Source organism: Saccopteryx bilineata, chromosome X (assembly GCF_036850765.1).
Source record: "Saccopteryx bilineata isolate mSacBil1 chromosome X, mSacBil1_pri_phased_curated, whole genome shotgun sequence".
In the NCBI taxonomy this organism is placed as follows: domain Eukaryota; kingdom Metazoa; phylum Chordata; class Mammalia; order Chiroptera; family Emballonuridae; genus Saccopteryx; species Saccopteryx bilineata.
The window spans coordinates 7,518,557-7,536,577 of NC_089502.1; the positions used below are offsets into that span (position 1 = coordinate 7,518,557).

Here is an 18,021-nt window from a genome sequence, read left to right on the forward strand (position 1 = left end):
AGAAGAAGAAGAAGAAGAAGAAGAAGAAGAAGAAGAAGAAGAAAGATAAAATATATGAACAATTAAATGGCAATAAACACAAAGTAAAAAGGTAAGAAAGAAACATATCTACCAAGTACAAAACAAAGTTATTTGAGTATTTTGAGGAATAGTCTTTTAGCATATATGTATTTTGTAAATACTTTTCCCAGTCTGTGGCTCGATTTCCCATTCTCTTGATATTGTCTTTACATAATGTGTGTGTATATATATATATATATATATATATATATAATAAATTGTCTAAATTTATTATGGTAACATGGATTGAAATGTCCCACTCAAAGTAACACCCTAACCCCAAAACCACATGCCCCCCATTACACTCCCTTTGCTCTCCTTCTCCTGACTCCCCCCTTTCTCTCTGGAATTTGCTGTACTATCTGTATCTATGTGTTATGTATATATAATTTCACTAATTACATCACTTTCTCTGATCCTGTCCCCTCATTGCCCTTCCGTCTGGCAGCTGTCCTTCTGATCCCCGTGACCCCCACCTCTGCCTGTATAACACTCCTTAATTCATCATGCTCATTATATTCCATATATAATTGAGATAATGATATTTATCTTTCTCTACCTGGCTTATTTCACTTAGTATAATAATCTCCAGGTCCATTCATGCCATTGTAAATGGTTAATTTCCTTCTTTTTCATGGCCACATAGTATTCCATTGTTAAGAGCCGTAAAGCCCTCACAACACACCCCACCTACCAATGTGACTGCAGCCCTGCTTATATCATTTTGACAACAACATTTCAGCAGACAGCCCAGGAACTTCACAGAGCTAAAAGTTGTAATACAGCAACAACTACTGGAAGAAACCTCTCAGAACTGAAATTTATTTTTCCTTTTTTTTTCTTTTTCTATTCTTCATTTCTAAATCTTTTTAATATTTTAATTTTTATTCTTATTTTTCTGTGCATATTTTTATTTTCCCCTTGCTTTTGATCTTCTTTCCTGTGATTTTTCTTGTCAAAAATTTAAAAATTTTTATAATTATATATTGTAAATTTTATTGATTTTTCTATATTTTAAGTTTTATTATTATTTTTTGGGTTAACGTTCTTAACAAAAGACTCTCATTTTCAGGGAGGAGACCCAGTAACTCTGAGTTTCCCTTTCCACACCTCATCAGACGAAATCAAGATCCCAAGCTTTCTCCCTCCCCATGGTCCAGCAGAGAGAGAAAAAAATCTAGTCTCTCCAGGTTTGTCTCCTCTCTTCTCCAAAGCCCACCATGATCGTGTTTTATCTTCAGCCCCACTTTTCACCCTGTCCCACCTTTAGTCCATTTGTTGTGTGAATCCTTTAGGTGCTCTTGCAAGCCCAGTTCAGGTTCCTTTGCTACATTATAGTTGTTCAATTTGTTGAAATTTCAAGGGGAAAGATCAGGAGTATCTCTCACACCACCATTACTCTGACCAGCATGATACCTTTTTGTTGTTGTTGTTGTTGTTTTTTTAATAATTTTATTTTTTTAATGGGGTGACATCAATAAATCAGGATACATATATTCAAAGATAACAAGTCCAGGTTATCTTGTCGTTCAATTATGTTGCATACCCACCACCCAAAGTCAGATTGTCCTCTGTCACCTTCTATCTTGTTTTCTTTGTGCCCCTCCCCACCCCCTTTCCCTCTCCCATTCCCCCCTCCCCCCCGTAACCACCACACTCTTATCAATGTCTCTTAGTTTCACTATTACGTCCCACCTACGTATAGAATAATACAGTTCCTGGTTTCTTCTGATTTACTTATTTCGCTTCATATCATGTTATCAAGATCCCACCATTTTGCTGTAAATGTTCCGATGTCATCATTTCTTATGGCTGAGTAGTATTCCATAGTGTATATGTGCCACATCTTCTTTATCCAGTCATCTATTGATGTGCTTTTTGGTTGTTTCCATGTCCTGGCCACTGTGAACAATGCTGCAATAAACATGGGGCTGCATGTGTCTTTATGTATCAATGTTTCTGAGTTTTTGGGATATATACCCAGTAGAGGGATTGCTGGGTCATAAGGTAGTTCTATTTTCAGTTTTTTGAGGAACCACCATACTTTCTTCCATAATGGTTGTACTACTTTACATTCCCACCAACAGTGTATGAGGGTTCCTTTTTCTCCACAGCCTCTCCAACATTCAGCATGATACTTTTGTTGTTCATCCATGTCATAGCAAGTGTCATTCTAAACAATGTATGAGGTTTCCAATTTCTCTACATCTCAACACTAGTTCTTTTTCTTCCAATCTATTACCATCCTGGTAGGTGTGAAGTGGTATCTTTTTGAGTTTCAGTGACATGTCCCCGATGACTACTGCTGTTGAGCATTTTTTCATGTACTTTTTAGCCATTTGTATATGTTCTTTGGTGATATGCCCTTTCAAATTATTTTCCTATTATGGACACTGGACTCTAATCAGAAGTATGCTTTGCAAATCTTTTCTCCCATCCTATGGGCTATTTTTCATTCTTTGAAAGTGTTCTTTGATGATGCATAAATCATTTAACTTTGATGAGACAAACTTATGTTTTTCTTTTGTTACTTGTGATTTTGTAACATGTTTAACAATCTATTGCCAAGTACAAGGTAATGAAGGTTTACTCTAAAGTTTCCTTCTAAGGTTTTATGAGTTTAGCTCATATATATATTTAAGATATTGGGTCATTTTAAGTTAATTTTTGTATATAGTATGAACTGAGGGTCCCATTTCTGATATGGATCTCTAGTTTGACTCCACTACAGTAAATAAATTACTTTGCATGGTTACAATCTTTAGAAATTTATTAAGACTGTTTTATTGCTTCAGGTATGGTCAATTATTGAGACTATGCCATGAAACACTCTGTGAGAAGAATGTATTCTGCTATTGTTGGATGGGCTGTTCTGTAGGTGTCTATTAAATGGAAATATTATGGTTTTTTCAGTCTCTTCTGACTGTCAGTCTTACCCAGGGCATGTACATATTTTTCTATTTACCCAGGCACACATAAGAATATTTCAAAGACCTTCTTTTCCAAAGTGTATCACTACCCAGTTTTTTGTCCCAGGATTTTTGCATGTCTACTGTTTTTCATACACAGCAGCAACTTGTTTACTTGTTTTTCAATATTTTTAAGGGCCATTCTCCACTTAGCCAATTCTCTACTCTAAAAGAATTTGGAGTTAGGTGAAACAAAAGCAATTAATCGCCCTGTGTCAATCTTCAAGGAGCCCCCAGACAGGTTCAAACAGACAGACACAATTTCTTGGGAATAAGATCTGCTTTCCTCACTCCAGAATGAGGAACCCACACTTGGAATGCAGGCTGCATCTTCAACACTCCTTCTATGCCAGGGAAGAGAATGGGGCAAGAATAAGTTGAAATGCCATAAAACTTTCCTATCATGTTTCAATGGCTTCTCTCCTGATTCAGCATTTTCTTGATTGCTATGAACTTTTGACTATCATCTTGAGTTCCAATGAACTTGATTCTGACAGGTTTTTTTCCACAGTGTTTTCAATGTTTCTGGGGAAGGACTGACCTCCAAAGTACCTTGCCCTGCCATTTTCACCAACATCACTCAGTTCTGTGAGTGACATTTTGAAGTTTAAATCCTTATGTTCACATCTTAATTGAGCAGTGTACTTTTTTTCTGAAAGGAATAACAAATCACAAGAAAGACACAACTTGAAATTTCTCTAGCTTGTGAAAAATCAATAAAATGATTTATTTTATATATTCAAAGTCAAAATCTCTTGTATGCATACTTTTTTTTTTTGCAAATTAATACAAACATAACAGTACTGCTCCATATAAACCTTTGTATAACATTAAAGGAAATATATACATCATTTTTTCCTTTAGTGCTTTCAAAGCACAAAGTGTACAAGTTCACCTGAAGACTTTCTGTCATCACATGCAAGAACAAATGTCAGGGGTTGGGCAGCCTCAGGTGCACTTTGTAATGTCTCTAGGCAAAATAGAGAGTTGGAGGTAGACTGTTTGGTGACTCTCCTTTCCCCCTACCATGGAGAAATAAGTTACCCATATAGCAGCTTTCTTGATCTTTGATTCAAACTGTCCTGAATCTGTCATGGCTTAAAAGGCACAGCTGGAATTGTTGAAAATTTTGTTCAGCACACACAAAATTACTAGTTGGATTCTGAGCATCTATTCTAATTCTAAAGGACATAGTAAGAACACCAAGTAGTGTTTCATTTGCAGGTGGGGCCTAGTCACTCTGAAAAAGTCTAGAACTGCAAAGTTCAAGTGAGCAAACCATTATCACCTGCAGTAGGGGTGACAGTGTTTACTGAAGTTAACCTGCCACATTAATAGCATTTCCTTACTCAATTAGGAAAAGAAAAAACAAAATAAGTTAATACTTTCACAGAAAATTCTTATGGCAAAAGACAGCTTTTACTGCCAGAGAATCATTAAATAAAAAATCTCCACTGCTTTTATTTAGCTTTTGGAAGGCCTTTTCCTTGACTAACACATTCTAGGGATCTTCAACAATGTCCTGTTCCATCCTACAACACAGAAAACTTGTCCTTTTGTTTTCTCCTTGGTCTTTGCGTTAATACGATGATCTGCTGTTGATGTGATTAATATTGTTGAGAAGGTGGTAGGAATCTATATTTTCCAATACCTTCTCAAGGTACTGAATTAAGACTCGCCTTTTAAACCTAAAAATAAGGAGAAATTTTATTAACCAAACGATACTTAAAGCACTATGCTATGTAAGACTGTGCAGGGTACAAATGGAACTGAAAATCGACATAGAATATAAATGTATCCTCCTGCAGAGATAGGTTTTAGCAAAAACTAACAGTGCCCCTTCAGGATCCAATCCTAACTCAGACTGTGATGATCTTACAAGGCTCCAGAGTGTTGGAAGAGTAAACTGGATTCAGATAATAACTAAATGCCTCTGGAGACAGCTTTACCTATGCATGAGGGCCAGGTTTTGAGAAAAACGTGGCAAGTCTATTCCTCCCACTATCCTGCATTGGGCCCTATGATTTCAAAAAGAACAAAAAGTTTCTCCTTACACCCACCTTACAGCTTCCTTGATGGTAAATTCAACAAATTGTTTCTTGACTGCAAGAGGTCCTTGCACTCCTTCGAGCAAAGTGAAAATTCTTTCATACTCTGAAGATATTTTAAAAATTCAGCATTTCAAAAATATAAATGGAAAATAAAATTCAATCTTTACACATTCTCAGTAATCATTCTTCATTGGTGGAAAGTTAGATAGAATTTGTATTTTAAATACTCAAATCAAAACATCTGCTCATATCTACTACGGAAACACCTGCAAACACTCATTAAGTGTGGTAGGCTGAATAATGGTCCCCAACACTGTCCATGTCTTAATATCCAAACCTGTAAATATGTTACCTTATATGACAAAAGGGATTTTACCTTGCAGATGTAATCAAGTTATGGATCTTGAGATGGGGAGATTACCCAGGTTTGTGCATGTAGGCCCAAATAATCACAAACATCCTTCTAAAAGGAAGGCAGTAGAGTTGGAGTCAGAGAGAAAAGATGCAAAGATGGGAGCAGAGGATATAAAGGAGAAAGTTCTAACATTGGTGGTTTGAAGGCAGATAAAGGGGCCATGTTCTATGGAACACAGGCAGCCAGTAAGCAAGACAAGCTCTCCAGATTCTCCCCAGGCCCTCCAGCAGGAATGCTGACCTTTGAACAATTTCATGTTAGTCCAGGGGAAATCATTTCAGAATTCTGAGTTTCACAACTTGAAGATAATATACTTTTGAGCAACGAAGTTTTGGTAACTTGTTATAGCAGCAAAAGGAAATTATTATAAGAAGCAAGGAGGAAAAGAAAGAAAGGTATATTGGATCTTTTCAGTTAAAGCAAGAAGGATCGCTTTATTTTTTTAATTATTGATTTTAAAGAGAGAAAGTGGGAGGGAGAGAGGTGGGGGAGAAAGAAACAATGATTTGTTGTTCCACTTATTTATGCATTCATTGGTTGATTCTTGTATGTGCCTGACTGGGGATTGAACCTACAATCTTGGCATATCACAATGATGCTTTTACCAACTGAACTATCAGCCAGAACAGCAATTACTTTAAATTACTTGAAAACCCAATGCTTCCTCAAAATGCACCTTGAGAGAACTTGAATCTATTCTGAAATATTCAATAAGAGAGACCTCCCATCACGATTCATAGATTACTTCACTACTTACTTCGTCCAAATTTTCGAACTTCCTTCATTAACTGATGTTTTATATCAGCATTAATTCCTTGTGCCATAGCAGGAGTTATTTGCAATGCATTTGGCACAGTTGCAAAAGTAGATGTTACTGAGACTTTTTGATCATCTGCAGGGACACTGCAGTATTTGGTTCCTCCAACAAGTGCATTTCTACCAGGTTTGTGAGTCAGGCCATCTTTCCTTAGACTAGTCAAGTCATCAGACAGAGAATCCAATTGGTTGGGTGGAATACCATCTCCTGACATATTCATAATCTCTGGCGCAGCAGATTTTGACAAGGAGCCATCAGGTGGGATTTGACCATTTTCCATCTTCTCTTCATGGACATCGTGAGTGACAGTATAATCTGGAAACCAAAGTAAGAAACTGAGCTGTTAGGTGCATTATATCAGCTGCGCAGGTGGATCCTAGTGCTCCTCAGTTTGGAGGAAATCAGTTGTTTCATAAAGCAAGAAGATGTTGTTGACGGAGTCTGAGAACCCTCAAATTGAACTCAGAAAGATAATACAACTAAACCCTTTCTTTCATTCATGGTACTAATAATATATATGGAAAGTAAGTAAGACAGTGCAAATAGTAAACATTCTCAGATCCTTGGCATTCATGGTTTAGTGGCAGCTTGTGCCTTCCAAGCTGAAATGCAGCAAGTCTCACTTGGTGTCTGGAGTTCTATAATTTACCTATAAAATGCCATGCTTTACTAAGCCTGACACCAGACTATGTAAGTCCTCTTCACCTGATTCCTCTCTACCTCAAAAGTTCTGAGAAAAGAGGTGCTCATTAGGTGTGAAGGCTTTATATGCACTCCATAACCACAAATCCCAGTCAGCATATGATCCTCTTCATCTATCTTCTTTGTCTCAGAAAAGTGAATTTCTTTTTACTCCAAGTCTGACACTCTCACTTTATTTTCTCATCCTTCTTTGTGCCTGGCACTGTGCCAGATGGGGCTCAGCAATGAACAAAACAAAAACAATCCCTTACCTTTATGGGATTTACATTCTCATGGGGAAGTCAGACATGAAGGGCACAATGAGCAAATGAAAGCATGAGTCTGAATTTGTGTTCAGGAAAAGTAAGCAAGGATGTGACAGAAGCAGAAAGGGGTCCACAATGGAAGGGGTGGTTGGGCAAGGTCGTCTGAGAATGTGTCCTTTGGGCAGAGCCTGGAAGAAGACAAAGAGCCCGTCCTGTGCACATGCAGAGGAAGAATTCCAGGCTGTAGTAACAGCAAGTGCAGGGTTCCTAGGAAGGTTCAAACCAAAACCATAAAGGAAAGGCAGACAGAGCAAAGAGGAGACAGATAGAACACGTGTTAAGAGAGGATGGCAGAAAAAGGTTGGCAGAAAGAGGTTATTGGGGGATAAATGGTGATGGAAGGAGACCTGACTTAGGGTGAACACACAATACAATATACAGATGATGTATTATAGAATTATACACTTGAAACTTATATAATTTTATTAACCATTGTCACCCCAATATATTCAATTAAAATAGAGAGAGGATGGTAGGGCCTGGTCATGCAGATCTTGCAGACTAGAATTGGGAATTCAGATTGTGCTGGGTGTATAAGAAAGATGATAATGAGTTTTCAGCATGGACATGGCAGGATCTGATTTCCATGTTGACATTATCATTCTGGCTGCAGGGCAGAATTAGACCAGTTGAAGAGGACAGCCTGGTAATAAAATAAAAAACTATTGTAGTACCTTGGTGATGGACAGATAATGTCATCCTAGACTGAGGGATAGAGAGAAATGGGGGATGCAATACTCTTATTGTTCATTGAGTTGCCTAGGCTTGCTCGTGGTTGGAAAATGAGAGAAGAATAAAAGAGAAATCCTGGTGAATTTATGGTTTTTCACCCAAACCACTGAATAAATAGTGCCAAGGTGTGCAGGTATTGGCACACAACTGCTCGCCAGTGTAAACTGTGTGCAGCTGTTCTTGATCTGGTTCAGTGTCCTCACACTGGTAGCTTGACATTGATAATGTAGGCATTATTTACACCAGGGGTCCCCAAACTTTTTACACAGGGGGCCAGTTCACTGTCTCTCAGACCGTTGGAGGGCCGGACTATAAAAAAAACTATGAACAAATTCCTATGCACACTGCACATATCTTATTTTAAAGTAAAAAAACAAAACGGGAACAAATACAATATTTAAAATAAAGAACAAGTAAATTTAAATCAACAAACTGACCAATATTTCAATGGGAACTATGCTTCTCTCACTGACCACCAATGAAAGAGGTACCCTTCCAGAAGTGCGGCGGGGGCCGGATAAATGGCCTCAGGGTGCCGCATGTGGCCTGTGGGCCATAGTTTGGGGACCCCTGATTTACACCATGGAGATCTGCAGACACTATGATCTAGAGCTTCTCCACCATCCCAACCCTTGCACTCATGGACAGCTAGCTGGCTGTCACAGCTTTACCAACACACTGCTGGAAATTGTCGTTAACTGCACTGGGTAAGGCTGCAATTAAAGCAGTTTCAGAGGGAGGGAAGGTCAGTTCAGTTGAAACAAGCAAAACGTACTGAATTCTAGATGTCTATTAGTCATCTAAATGGAGATACTGTGTCCACAGTTAAATTTGAGCCTGGAGTTTGGAGCAAGTTGTAGTCTGGAGGTATCTGAGTTGTTGAAATGCAAATCCTTTTTAAGCCTCAAGGTTGCATGGGGTCACCTAGAGAGTGCAGTGAAGAGAGCATCCAAAATTGAGCCTTTGGTTCCTACACTATGTAAAGGTGAGAAAGAAGGGAAGAAACCAGGAAAGAGGATGAAAAGGGGAAAAACACAGGAGTTTGTGCTGTCTGAGAACCCGAGAAAGTGTCCATGGAGGAGGGGGTAAACAGCTGTGTCAATGACACTAAGAAGTGATGGCAACATGCAGCAGAGCCTTGGGTCCGGATGAGCCCCGTTTCAGCGGAGGGAGGAGGTAGAGCCCGACTTCACCGAGTTAGAGCATGAAGAGGAGCTGAGGACATAGAGATAAAGTGGAGATACATTTTTTTCTTGAGCCCATCTTCCTAATGAATCAGGAACCTGCTCTATCACTCTGGCTTGAGCAGCAACTCCAAATGTCTGCACCTCCTTATGCTTTACCTTCGAAAGGGAAACACGCTCATATCTCTCCACCTCTCTACGTCTTGTTAGTTACTATGTAAGTGTGGGTCTTCTCCCCTTCATAGAAATTGAGGTCTTTGAAACAGTGTCTCTGCTCTCCCCGGGCCCTCCATCCCTACCACCTTGGTATCACTTAATGAACTAAACTGAAAACAGAATAAATGAATACAAAGGAAGATCAAATTGTTTAGTGTCTTAGTCCTCTAGGAGCCATAAGGAAATCACAACCACTACTCTATACCTGTGTATACAAGGGTGGGTTTTATGAGGTTTGGATAAGATGGGAACCACAAGGCTGAGGGTGGTCCCTTTCCGCCCACATGGTTAGTTACAGTAGGTGGTGTTTGTGCTTTCCTCAACAGCAGGGACATACTCCGCCTTCTCTTAGATGATAGAGGGTTGTTGGGTTCTCCAGGACGTTTCAATTTGTTTTGTGGCCCTGTTACAAACTCATCTGCTTCATCAATCATCATTCCCTAAAAAAAAAAAAGAACATGCTGCATTAACATTAGAAGCACTCTTCATATGCATATATAATCATGTATTAATCATCAATATTGGTCTTAATCATGGGCCAAAGATTTATCATGCCCCGCACAGACTCTGTTCTCAGAGAATACTACTTAATTTTAATACAGTCTAAGTGAAAAAAGAGGAAAACTAAAATATCAAGTGTTGCCCCAAATCAAGCAAAATACAATCATAATTAACCAGCTAACTTGAAGTATGAGCAACTCTCAGCAACTAAAATGAGAATAAACACACAGTGACCTTTATGAAGTGCAAACCATTTTGAATCAACCCTTAATAAGGGAAATTACTCCCCTTTTTGTGTACTTTGGTGCCTTACACTTATCATTAAGAAATACTGATTTACACTGTACAGAATGCTGCATATAGATGGTGAAGGATAGGTAGACAAAAATTGTAATTCCTCCAACAGCTACTACCTCACAGAGATGAAAATATATCCACCTTGGTGCTGGACAGAGATTAGGGGCTTTTCTCTCTTGGGGGTAGAAAAAAGATTACAGTCAGAAATATAGAAGATTATCTAAAAGCTGCTTTCATCCAAGGTTAGCCCAAAAATATATCCTACCATCATCTGAATAAAATCACGATAAATGACTTTTCCAAAGCAAAACAGTACGGAAAGGGGAAAACATTCACTGGCATTTAATACACGTCAAGTAATGTTCCAAACGGTATAGATGTACTAATTGAATATTCCACAGAGCTCTACGAGTTAGATGTAATAATTATCCCTAGTGCCACAAATGAAGAAACTAAAACACAGAAAGACTAAGCAAAAATCCAATTAATTGAGAATTGCGATGAAGTGGAATACCTTTCGGTCTAGTTTTGTTCCAGAGGAGATTATTGCATAGTCTGCACCTTGTCTCCTCTGTGAGTGCAGATATAATCCCCTTTGTCTTCATGCTTAAATGGTGAAGACAATCTCTCTCTGTCATGCACATGCACACACACATACACACACACACACACACACTTCACATTTAGATCTCTAGTAGGACAATCCAAATAAAGCAACATCACTTTGTACTTCATATTTCAAGAGGAACATTTCACCACTACCAGATAGAACACTAGACATCTGAATAGTGGAAACAGAGGAAATAAATGGTGACCTCAATATTAAATGACTTAGGATGTGGAGGTGGGAATGGATACAGACTCTGGAGCTGGAGAGATATGGGTTTAAACCCTGGCTCTTATCAGCTGTGTCACTTAGGGGAAACCATGTTACCACTATGAACTTTGATTTCTTATTAAAGGGAAGATGGTAATACTCATCTGCAGAGTAGTTGTGAACATGAAATGTGATCATTTCAAACACTAACTCCTACTAGGTACTCCATGAATGTCAGCTATTATTTTCTTCAACCAAGACAATCTTGCATCAGGAGGCTCCCAGTTTCCATTGACAAAGAGCTCTGGAGTCATACTTCATCTTTTACATAAACAGGAGAATCTCTGATTTATATCCATCTTGCCAAGGAGAGATGAATTATAGCAAGACTAGCACCATTTAGGCAGACATAGAAATAGGCATCCTACCTTCTTATCTTGTTTGAATGGATTGCCGAAAGTATGCAGTCTTTTGGGTTGATCTGAATCAACCTCTCGAAGTGGAGAAGCCAATGTCTTTAGATATTCCTGGTAGTTACCCATTTGTGCGACTGGAACACTATGAAGGGAATCTGCAAAATCATCAGAAAAGAAACAGATGCTATATAGCTTAAGTGTAGGGTCCTTTTGAGAGGACATGATGATAGACTGATTAGCAATATGTATATTGGCATCTCAGAGTCTAAAAGCTTACATTTAGCACTCTGGACACTAAAATCATCTCTCTTTATTCCACTCTCTACCAGTCTACCATCACTACTGCCTATGAGCTCAAGTCATTAGTTCAAGAACAACTCCCTTACCCTTCAAAGCAGGTTTGACAGTGGATTGACATCTCTCATACCACCATCTCAACTCAAAACACCATATTTTCGGATGACGTCAGAGTAATGGCGGGGTAGGAAGCGATACCGATAAATCTCCCCCAAAACTCAACAAGATCTTCAACCAGAAACAGAAAAACCTATACTTGGAGCTTCCAGATGCTTCGCAATACACCCAAAGGTACAGAGCCACAAGTAAAAGCTCCAAGAAGAACACAATAAAACCAAATTTAAACTGTGACAACAACAAAAAGAAAGAGGGGGAGAAGATGGAGATTAACAGTAGCAAAGGACGATGGAGTGCAAAAGTACTCACAAAATAGTTCGCTACAATGAACAGGGTAGGGACCCTTTTCATTACTCAAAGGTAACCACCATTGAAAAATCCACCACAGAAGCACATGAGATAAAAAAGATAGCAACAGAGGAAAGATGTATGGAATACAACCAAATAAAAACAAAAGATAGAAAAACGAAAGAGAAGGATCAAACAAGACACAAAACTAACAGAAAGCAAGATATAAAATGGCAATAGGGAACTCACAAGTATCAATAATTACACTAAATGTAAACGGATTAAACTCACCAATAAAAAGGCACAGAGTAGCAGAATGGATTAAAAAAGAAAATCCAACTGTATGCTGCCTACAGGAAACTCATCTAAGTAACAAGGATAAAAACAAATTCAAAGTGAAAGGCTGGAAAACAATACTCCAAGCAAATAACATCCAAAAAAAAGCAGGTGTAGCAATACTCATATAGGATAATGCTGACTACAAGACAGCAAAATACTCAGAGACAAAAATGGCCATTTCATAATGGCTAAGGGGACACTGAATCAAGAAGACATAACAATTCTTAATATATATGCACCAAACCAAGGAGCACCAAAATATATAAGACAGCTACTTATTGACCTTAAAACAAAAACTGACAAAAATACAATCATACTTGGAGACCTCAATACACCGCTGATGGCTCTAGATCGGTCATCCAAACAGAGAATCAACAAAGACATAGTGGCCTTAAACAAAACACTAGAGCACCTGGATATGATAGACATCTACAGGACATTTCATCCCAAAGTGACTGAGTATACATTTTTCTCCAGTGTACATGGATCATTCTCAAGAATTGACCATATGTTGGGCCACAAAAACAACATCAGCAAATTCAGAAAAATTGAAGTTGTACCAAGCATATTTTCTGATCATAAAGCCTTGAAACTAGAATTCAACAGCAAAAAAGAGGAAAAAAATCCCACAAAAATGTGGAAACTAAACAACATACTTTTAAAAAATGAATCGGTCAAAGAAGAAATAAGTGCAGAGATCAAAAGATATATACAGACTAATGAAAATGACAATACGACATATCAGAATCTATAGGATGCAGCAAAAGCAGTGATAAGAGGGAAGTTCATATCACTTCAGGCATATATGAACAAACAAGAGAGAGCCCAAGTGAACCACTTAACTTCCCACCTTAAGGAACTAGAAAAAGAAGAACAAAGACAACCCAAAACCAGCTGAAGAAAGGAGATAATAAAAATCAGAGCAGAAATAAATGAATTAGAGAACAGAAAAACTATAGAAAAAATTAATAGGACAAGGAGCTGGTTCTTTGAAAAGATCAACAAAATTGACAAACCCTTGGCAAGACTTACCAAGGAAAAAAGAGAAAGAACTCATATAAACAAAATCCAAAATGAAAGAGGAGAAATCACCACGGACACCGTAGATATACAAAGAATTATTGTAGAATACTATGAAAAACTTTATGCCACTAAATTCAACAACCTAGAAGAAATGGATAAATTCCTAGAACAATACAACCTTCCTAGACTGAGTCAAGAAGAAGCAGAAAGCCTAAACAGACCTATCAGTAGAGAAGAAATAGAAAAAACCATTAAAAACCTCCCCAAAAATAAAAGTCCAGGCCCAGACGGCTATACCAGCGAATTTTATCAAACATTCAAAAAAGACTTGGTTCCTATTCTACTCAAAGTCTTCCAAAAAATTGAAGAAGAAGCAATACTTCCAAACACATTTTATGAGGCCAACATAACCCTCATACCAAAACCAGGCAAGGATGGCACAAAAAAAGAAAACTACAGACCAATATCTCTAATGAATACAGATGCTAAAATACTAAACAAAATACTAGCAAATCGAATACAACAACATATTAAAAAAATAATACATCATGATCAAGTGGGATTCATCCCAGAATCTCAAGGATGGTTCAACATACGTAAAACGGTTAATGTAATACACCATATCAACAAAACAAAGAACAAAAACCACATGATCTTATCAATAGACGCAGAAAAGGCTTTCAATAAAATACAACACAATTTTATGTTTAAGACTCTCAACAAAATGGGTATAGAAGGAAAATATCTCAACATGATAAAGGCCATATATGATAAACCATCAGCTAACATCATATTAAATGGCACTAAACTGAAGGCTTTCCCCCTTAAATCAGGAACAAGACAGGGTTGTCCACTCTCTCCACTCTTATTTAATGTGGTACTAGAGGTTCTAGCCAGAGCAATCAGACAAGACAAAGAAATAAAAGGCATCCATATCAGAAAAGAAGAAGTAAAGGTATCACTTTTTGCAGATGATATGATCCTATACATCGAAAACCCCAAAGAATCCACAAAAAGACTACTAGAAACAATAAGCCAATACAGTAAGGTCGCAGGATACAAAATTAACATACAGAAGTCAATAGCCTTTCTATATGCCAACAATGAAACAACTGAGAAGGAACTCAAAAGAATAATCCCCTTCACGATTGCAACAAAAAAAATAAAATACTTAGGAATAAACATAACAAAGAATGTAAAGGACTTATATAATGAAAACTATAAACCATTGTTAAGGGAAATCGAAAAAGATATAATGAGATGGAAGAATATACCTTGTTCTTGGCTAGGAAGAATAAATATAATCAAGATGGCTATATTACCCAAAGCAATATACAAATTTAATGCAATTCCCATCAAACTTCCAATGACATTTTTTTAAAGAAATAGAGCAAAAAATCATCAGATTTATATGGAACTATAAAAAACCCCGAATAGCCAAAGCAATCCTAAAGAAAAAGAATGAAGCTGGGGGCATTACAATACCTGACTTCAAACTCTATTATAGGGCCACGACAATCAAAACAGCATGGTATTGGCAGAAAAATAGACACTCAGACCAATGGAACAGAATAGAAAGTCCAGAAATAAAACCACATATATATAGTCAAATAATTTTTTTTTTTTTTTTTTTTTTTTTTCATTTTTTTTTTTTTTTCATTTTTCTGAAGCTGGAAACAGGGAGAGACAGTCAGACAGACTCCCGCATGCGCCCGACCGGGATCCACCCGGCACGCCCACCAGGGGCGACGCTCTGCCCACCAGGGGGCGATGCTCTGCCCCTCCGGGGCGTCGCCATGTTGCGACCAGAGCTACTCTAGCGCCTGAGGCAGCGGCCACAGAGCCATCCCCAGCGCCCGGGCCATCTTTGCTCCAATGGAGCCTTGGCTGCAGGAGGGGAAGAGAGAGACAGAAAGGAAGGCGCGGCGGAGGGGTGGAGAAGCAAATGGGCGCTTCTCCTGTGTGCCCTGGCCGGGAATCAAACCCGGGTCCTCCGCACGCTTATAGTCAAATAATTTTTGATAAAGGGGCCAACAACACACAATGGAGAAAAGAAAGCCTCTTCAATAAATGGTGCTGGGAAAACTGGAAAGCCACATGCAAAAGAATGAAACTGGACTACAGTCTCTCCCCCTGTACAAAAATTAACTCAAAATGGATCAAAGATCTAAACATAAGACCTGAAACAATTAAGTACATAGAAGAAGACATAGGTACTCAACTCATGGACCTGGGTTTTAAAGAGCATTTTATGAATTTGACTCCAATGGCAAGAGAAGTGAAGGCAAAAATTAATGAATGGGACTACATCAGACTAAGAAGTTTTTGCTCAGCAAGAGAAACTGATAACAAAATAAACAGAAAGCCAACTAAATGGGAAATGATATTTTCAAACAACAGCTCAGATAAGGGCCTAATATCCAAAATATACAAAGAACTCATAAAACTCAACAACAAACAAACAAACAATCCAATAAAAAAATGGGAAGAGGATATGAATAGATACTTCTCCCAGGAAGAAATACAAATGGCCAACAGATATATGAAAAGATGCTCATCTTCTTTAGCTATTAGAGAAATGCAAATCAAAACGGCAATGAGATACCACCTCACACCTGTTCGATTAGCTGTTATTAGCAAGTCAGGTAATAGCAAATGTTGGAGAGGCTGTGGAGAAAAAGGAACCCTCATACACTGTTGGTGGGAATGTAAAGTAGTACAACCATTATGGAAGAAAGTATGGTGGTTCCTCAAAAAACTGAAAATAGGACTACCTTATGACCCAGCAATCCCTCTACTGGGTATATATCCCAAAAACTCAGAAACATTGATACGTAAAGACACATGCAGCCCCATGTTTATTGCAGCATTGTTCACAGTGGCCAGGACATGGAAACAACCAAAAAGCCCATCAATAGATGATTGGATAAAGAAGATGTGGCACATATAAACTATGGAATACTACTCAGCCATAAGAAATGATGACATCGGAACATTTACAGCAAAATGGTGGGATCTTGATAACATGATATGAAGCGAAATAAGTAAATCAGAAAAAACCAGGAACTGTGTTATTCCATATGTAGGTGGGACATAATAGTGAAACTAAGAGACATTGATAAGAGTGTGGTGGTTACGGGGGGGAGGGGGGAATGGGAGAGGGATAGGGGGTGGGGAGGGGCACAAAGAAAACAAGATAGAAGGTGACAGAGGACAATCTTTCTTTGGGTGGTGGGTATGCAACATAATTGAACGACAAGATAACCTGGACTTGTTATCTTTGAATATATGTATCCTGATTTATTGATGTCACCCCATTAAAAAAAATAAAATTATTAAAAAAAAAACAAAAAATCCCACCATATTTTCTCTGTGTTTTGAAGAGCCTAGGCTTTGTGGTATTGTCTTATCATCCAGAGAACCTTGGCTAGTAGGCCTCAACCTCTTGGAGAGGTTGATTAAATCTACAGGCTCTTTTCCGGGAAAAGTCCTCCCCTCCCCACAAAATTTGCTGTATTGAAAAAAATAAAAATAAAAAAGAATGGAAGCATATCAAATATATTTAAAAATCCCATCTTAATTTAGGGTTTTAGCTTTAATCATTTACTTTTTTTTTTCACTCTTTTTTCAATCACTCTTAGCTTTTTTTATGCTTCCTTATGCCTTACCGCTTAAAATATATCTTACTGATAAAAGTATATCTCCTTTGATAAGGTTCTATTTCCCTGTTAGACTTTTCTTTCTTTCTTTCTTTCTTTCTTTCTTTCTTTCTTTCTTTCTTTCTTTCTTTCTTTCTTTCTTTCTTTCTTTCTTTCTTTCTTTCTTCCTTCCTTCCTTCCTTCCTTCCTTCCTTCCTTCCTTCCTTCCTTCCTTCCTTCCTTTCTTTCTTTCTTTCTTTCTTTTTGTGTGTGTGTGACACAGAGAGAGAGAGAAAGAGAGACAGATAGGAACAGACAGACAGGAAGGAGAGAGATGAGAAGCATCAATTCTTTGTTGCAGCTCCTTAGTCTCCTTAGCTATTCATTGATTGCTTTTTCATATGTGCCTTGACCAGGGGGCTACAGCAGAGCAAATGACCCCTTGCTCAAGCTAGTGACCTTGGGCTCAAGCAGTGACCTTGATCTCCAAGTCATTGACCATGGGGTCATATCTATGATCCCACACTCAAGCCAGTGACCCTGTGCTCAAGGTGATGAGCCCACACTCAAGCTGGTGACCTGGGGTTTAAAAGCTGGGTCCTCTGTGTCCCAGTCCGACACTCTATCCACTGCACCAGCACCTGGTCAGGCCCTGTTAAGCTTCTTAAAAATAAAAATGAGTGTTTGAAAAAGGGGGGAAAACTTGGTGTATAATTTTGGTAGGTTGGTTAGGCTAAGATTTGCACATTATAATGCAAAAATAACACTGTTTAAAATGAATAAAATGGACTATAGGGAAACTGTACACTCTCACCAACTATCCTGGAAACTACCTGG

At 38.2% G+C, this 18,021-nt stretch overlaps 1 protein-coding gene across 3 annotated transcripts in view; it reads right to left on the bottom strand.

Moving 5' to 3' along the window:
* Positions 1 to 3,740: 3,740 nt before the first annotated feature.
* The window catches only part of LOC136316972 (integrator complex subunit 6-like), a 482,266-nt gene continuing 467,985 nt past the window's right edge, over positions 3,741 to 18,021 (bottom strand). For 2 of the 3 annotated variants that reach the window (XM_066249384.1, XM_066249385.1), the window contains 5 exons: positions 11,495 to 11,637; positions 9,657 to 9,891; positions 6,253 to 6,627; positions 5,090 to 5,183; positions 3,741 to 4,717 (listed from right to left, as the gene is read on the bottom strand). In XM_066249384.1, the coding sequence (XP_066105481.1) occupies positions 4,609 to 4,717; positions 5,090 to 5,183; positions 6,253 to 6,627; positions 9,657 to 9,891; positions 11,495 to 11,637 (956 nt within the window). In that variant the 3' untranslated portion in view covers positions 3,741 to 4,608. The remainder of the gene's footprint in view (positions 4,718 to 5,089; positions 5,184 to 6,252; positions 6,628 to 9,656; positions 9,892 to 11,494; positions 11,638 to 18,021) is intronic. The other variant, XM_066249386.1, reaches the window with a different exon arrangement.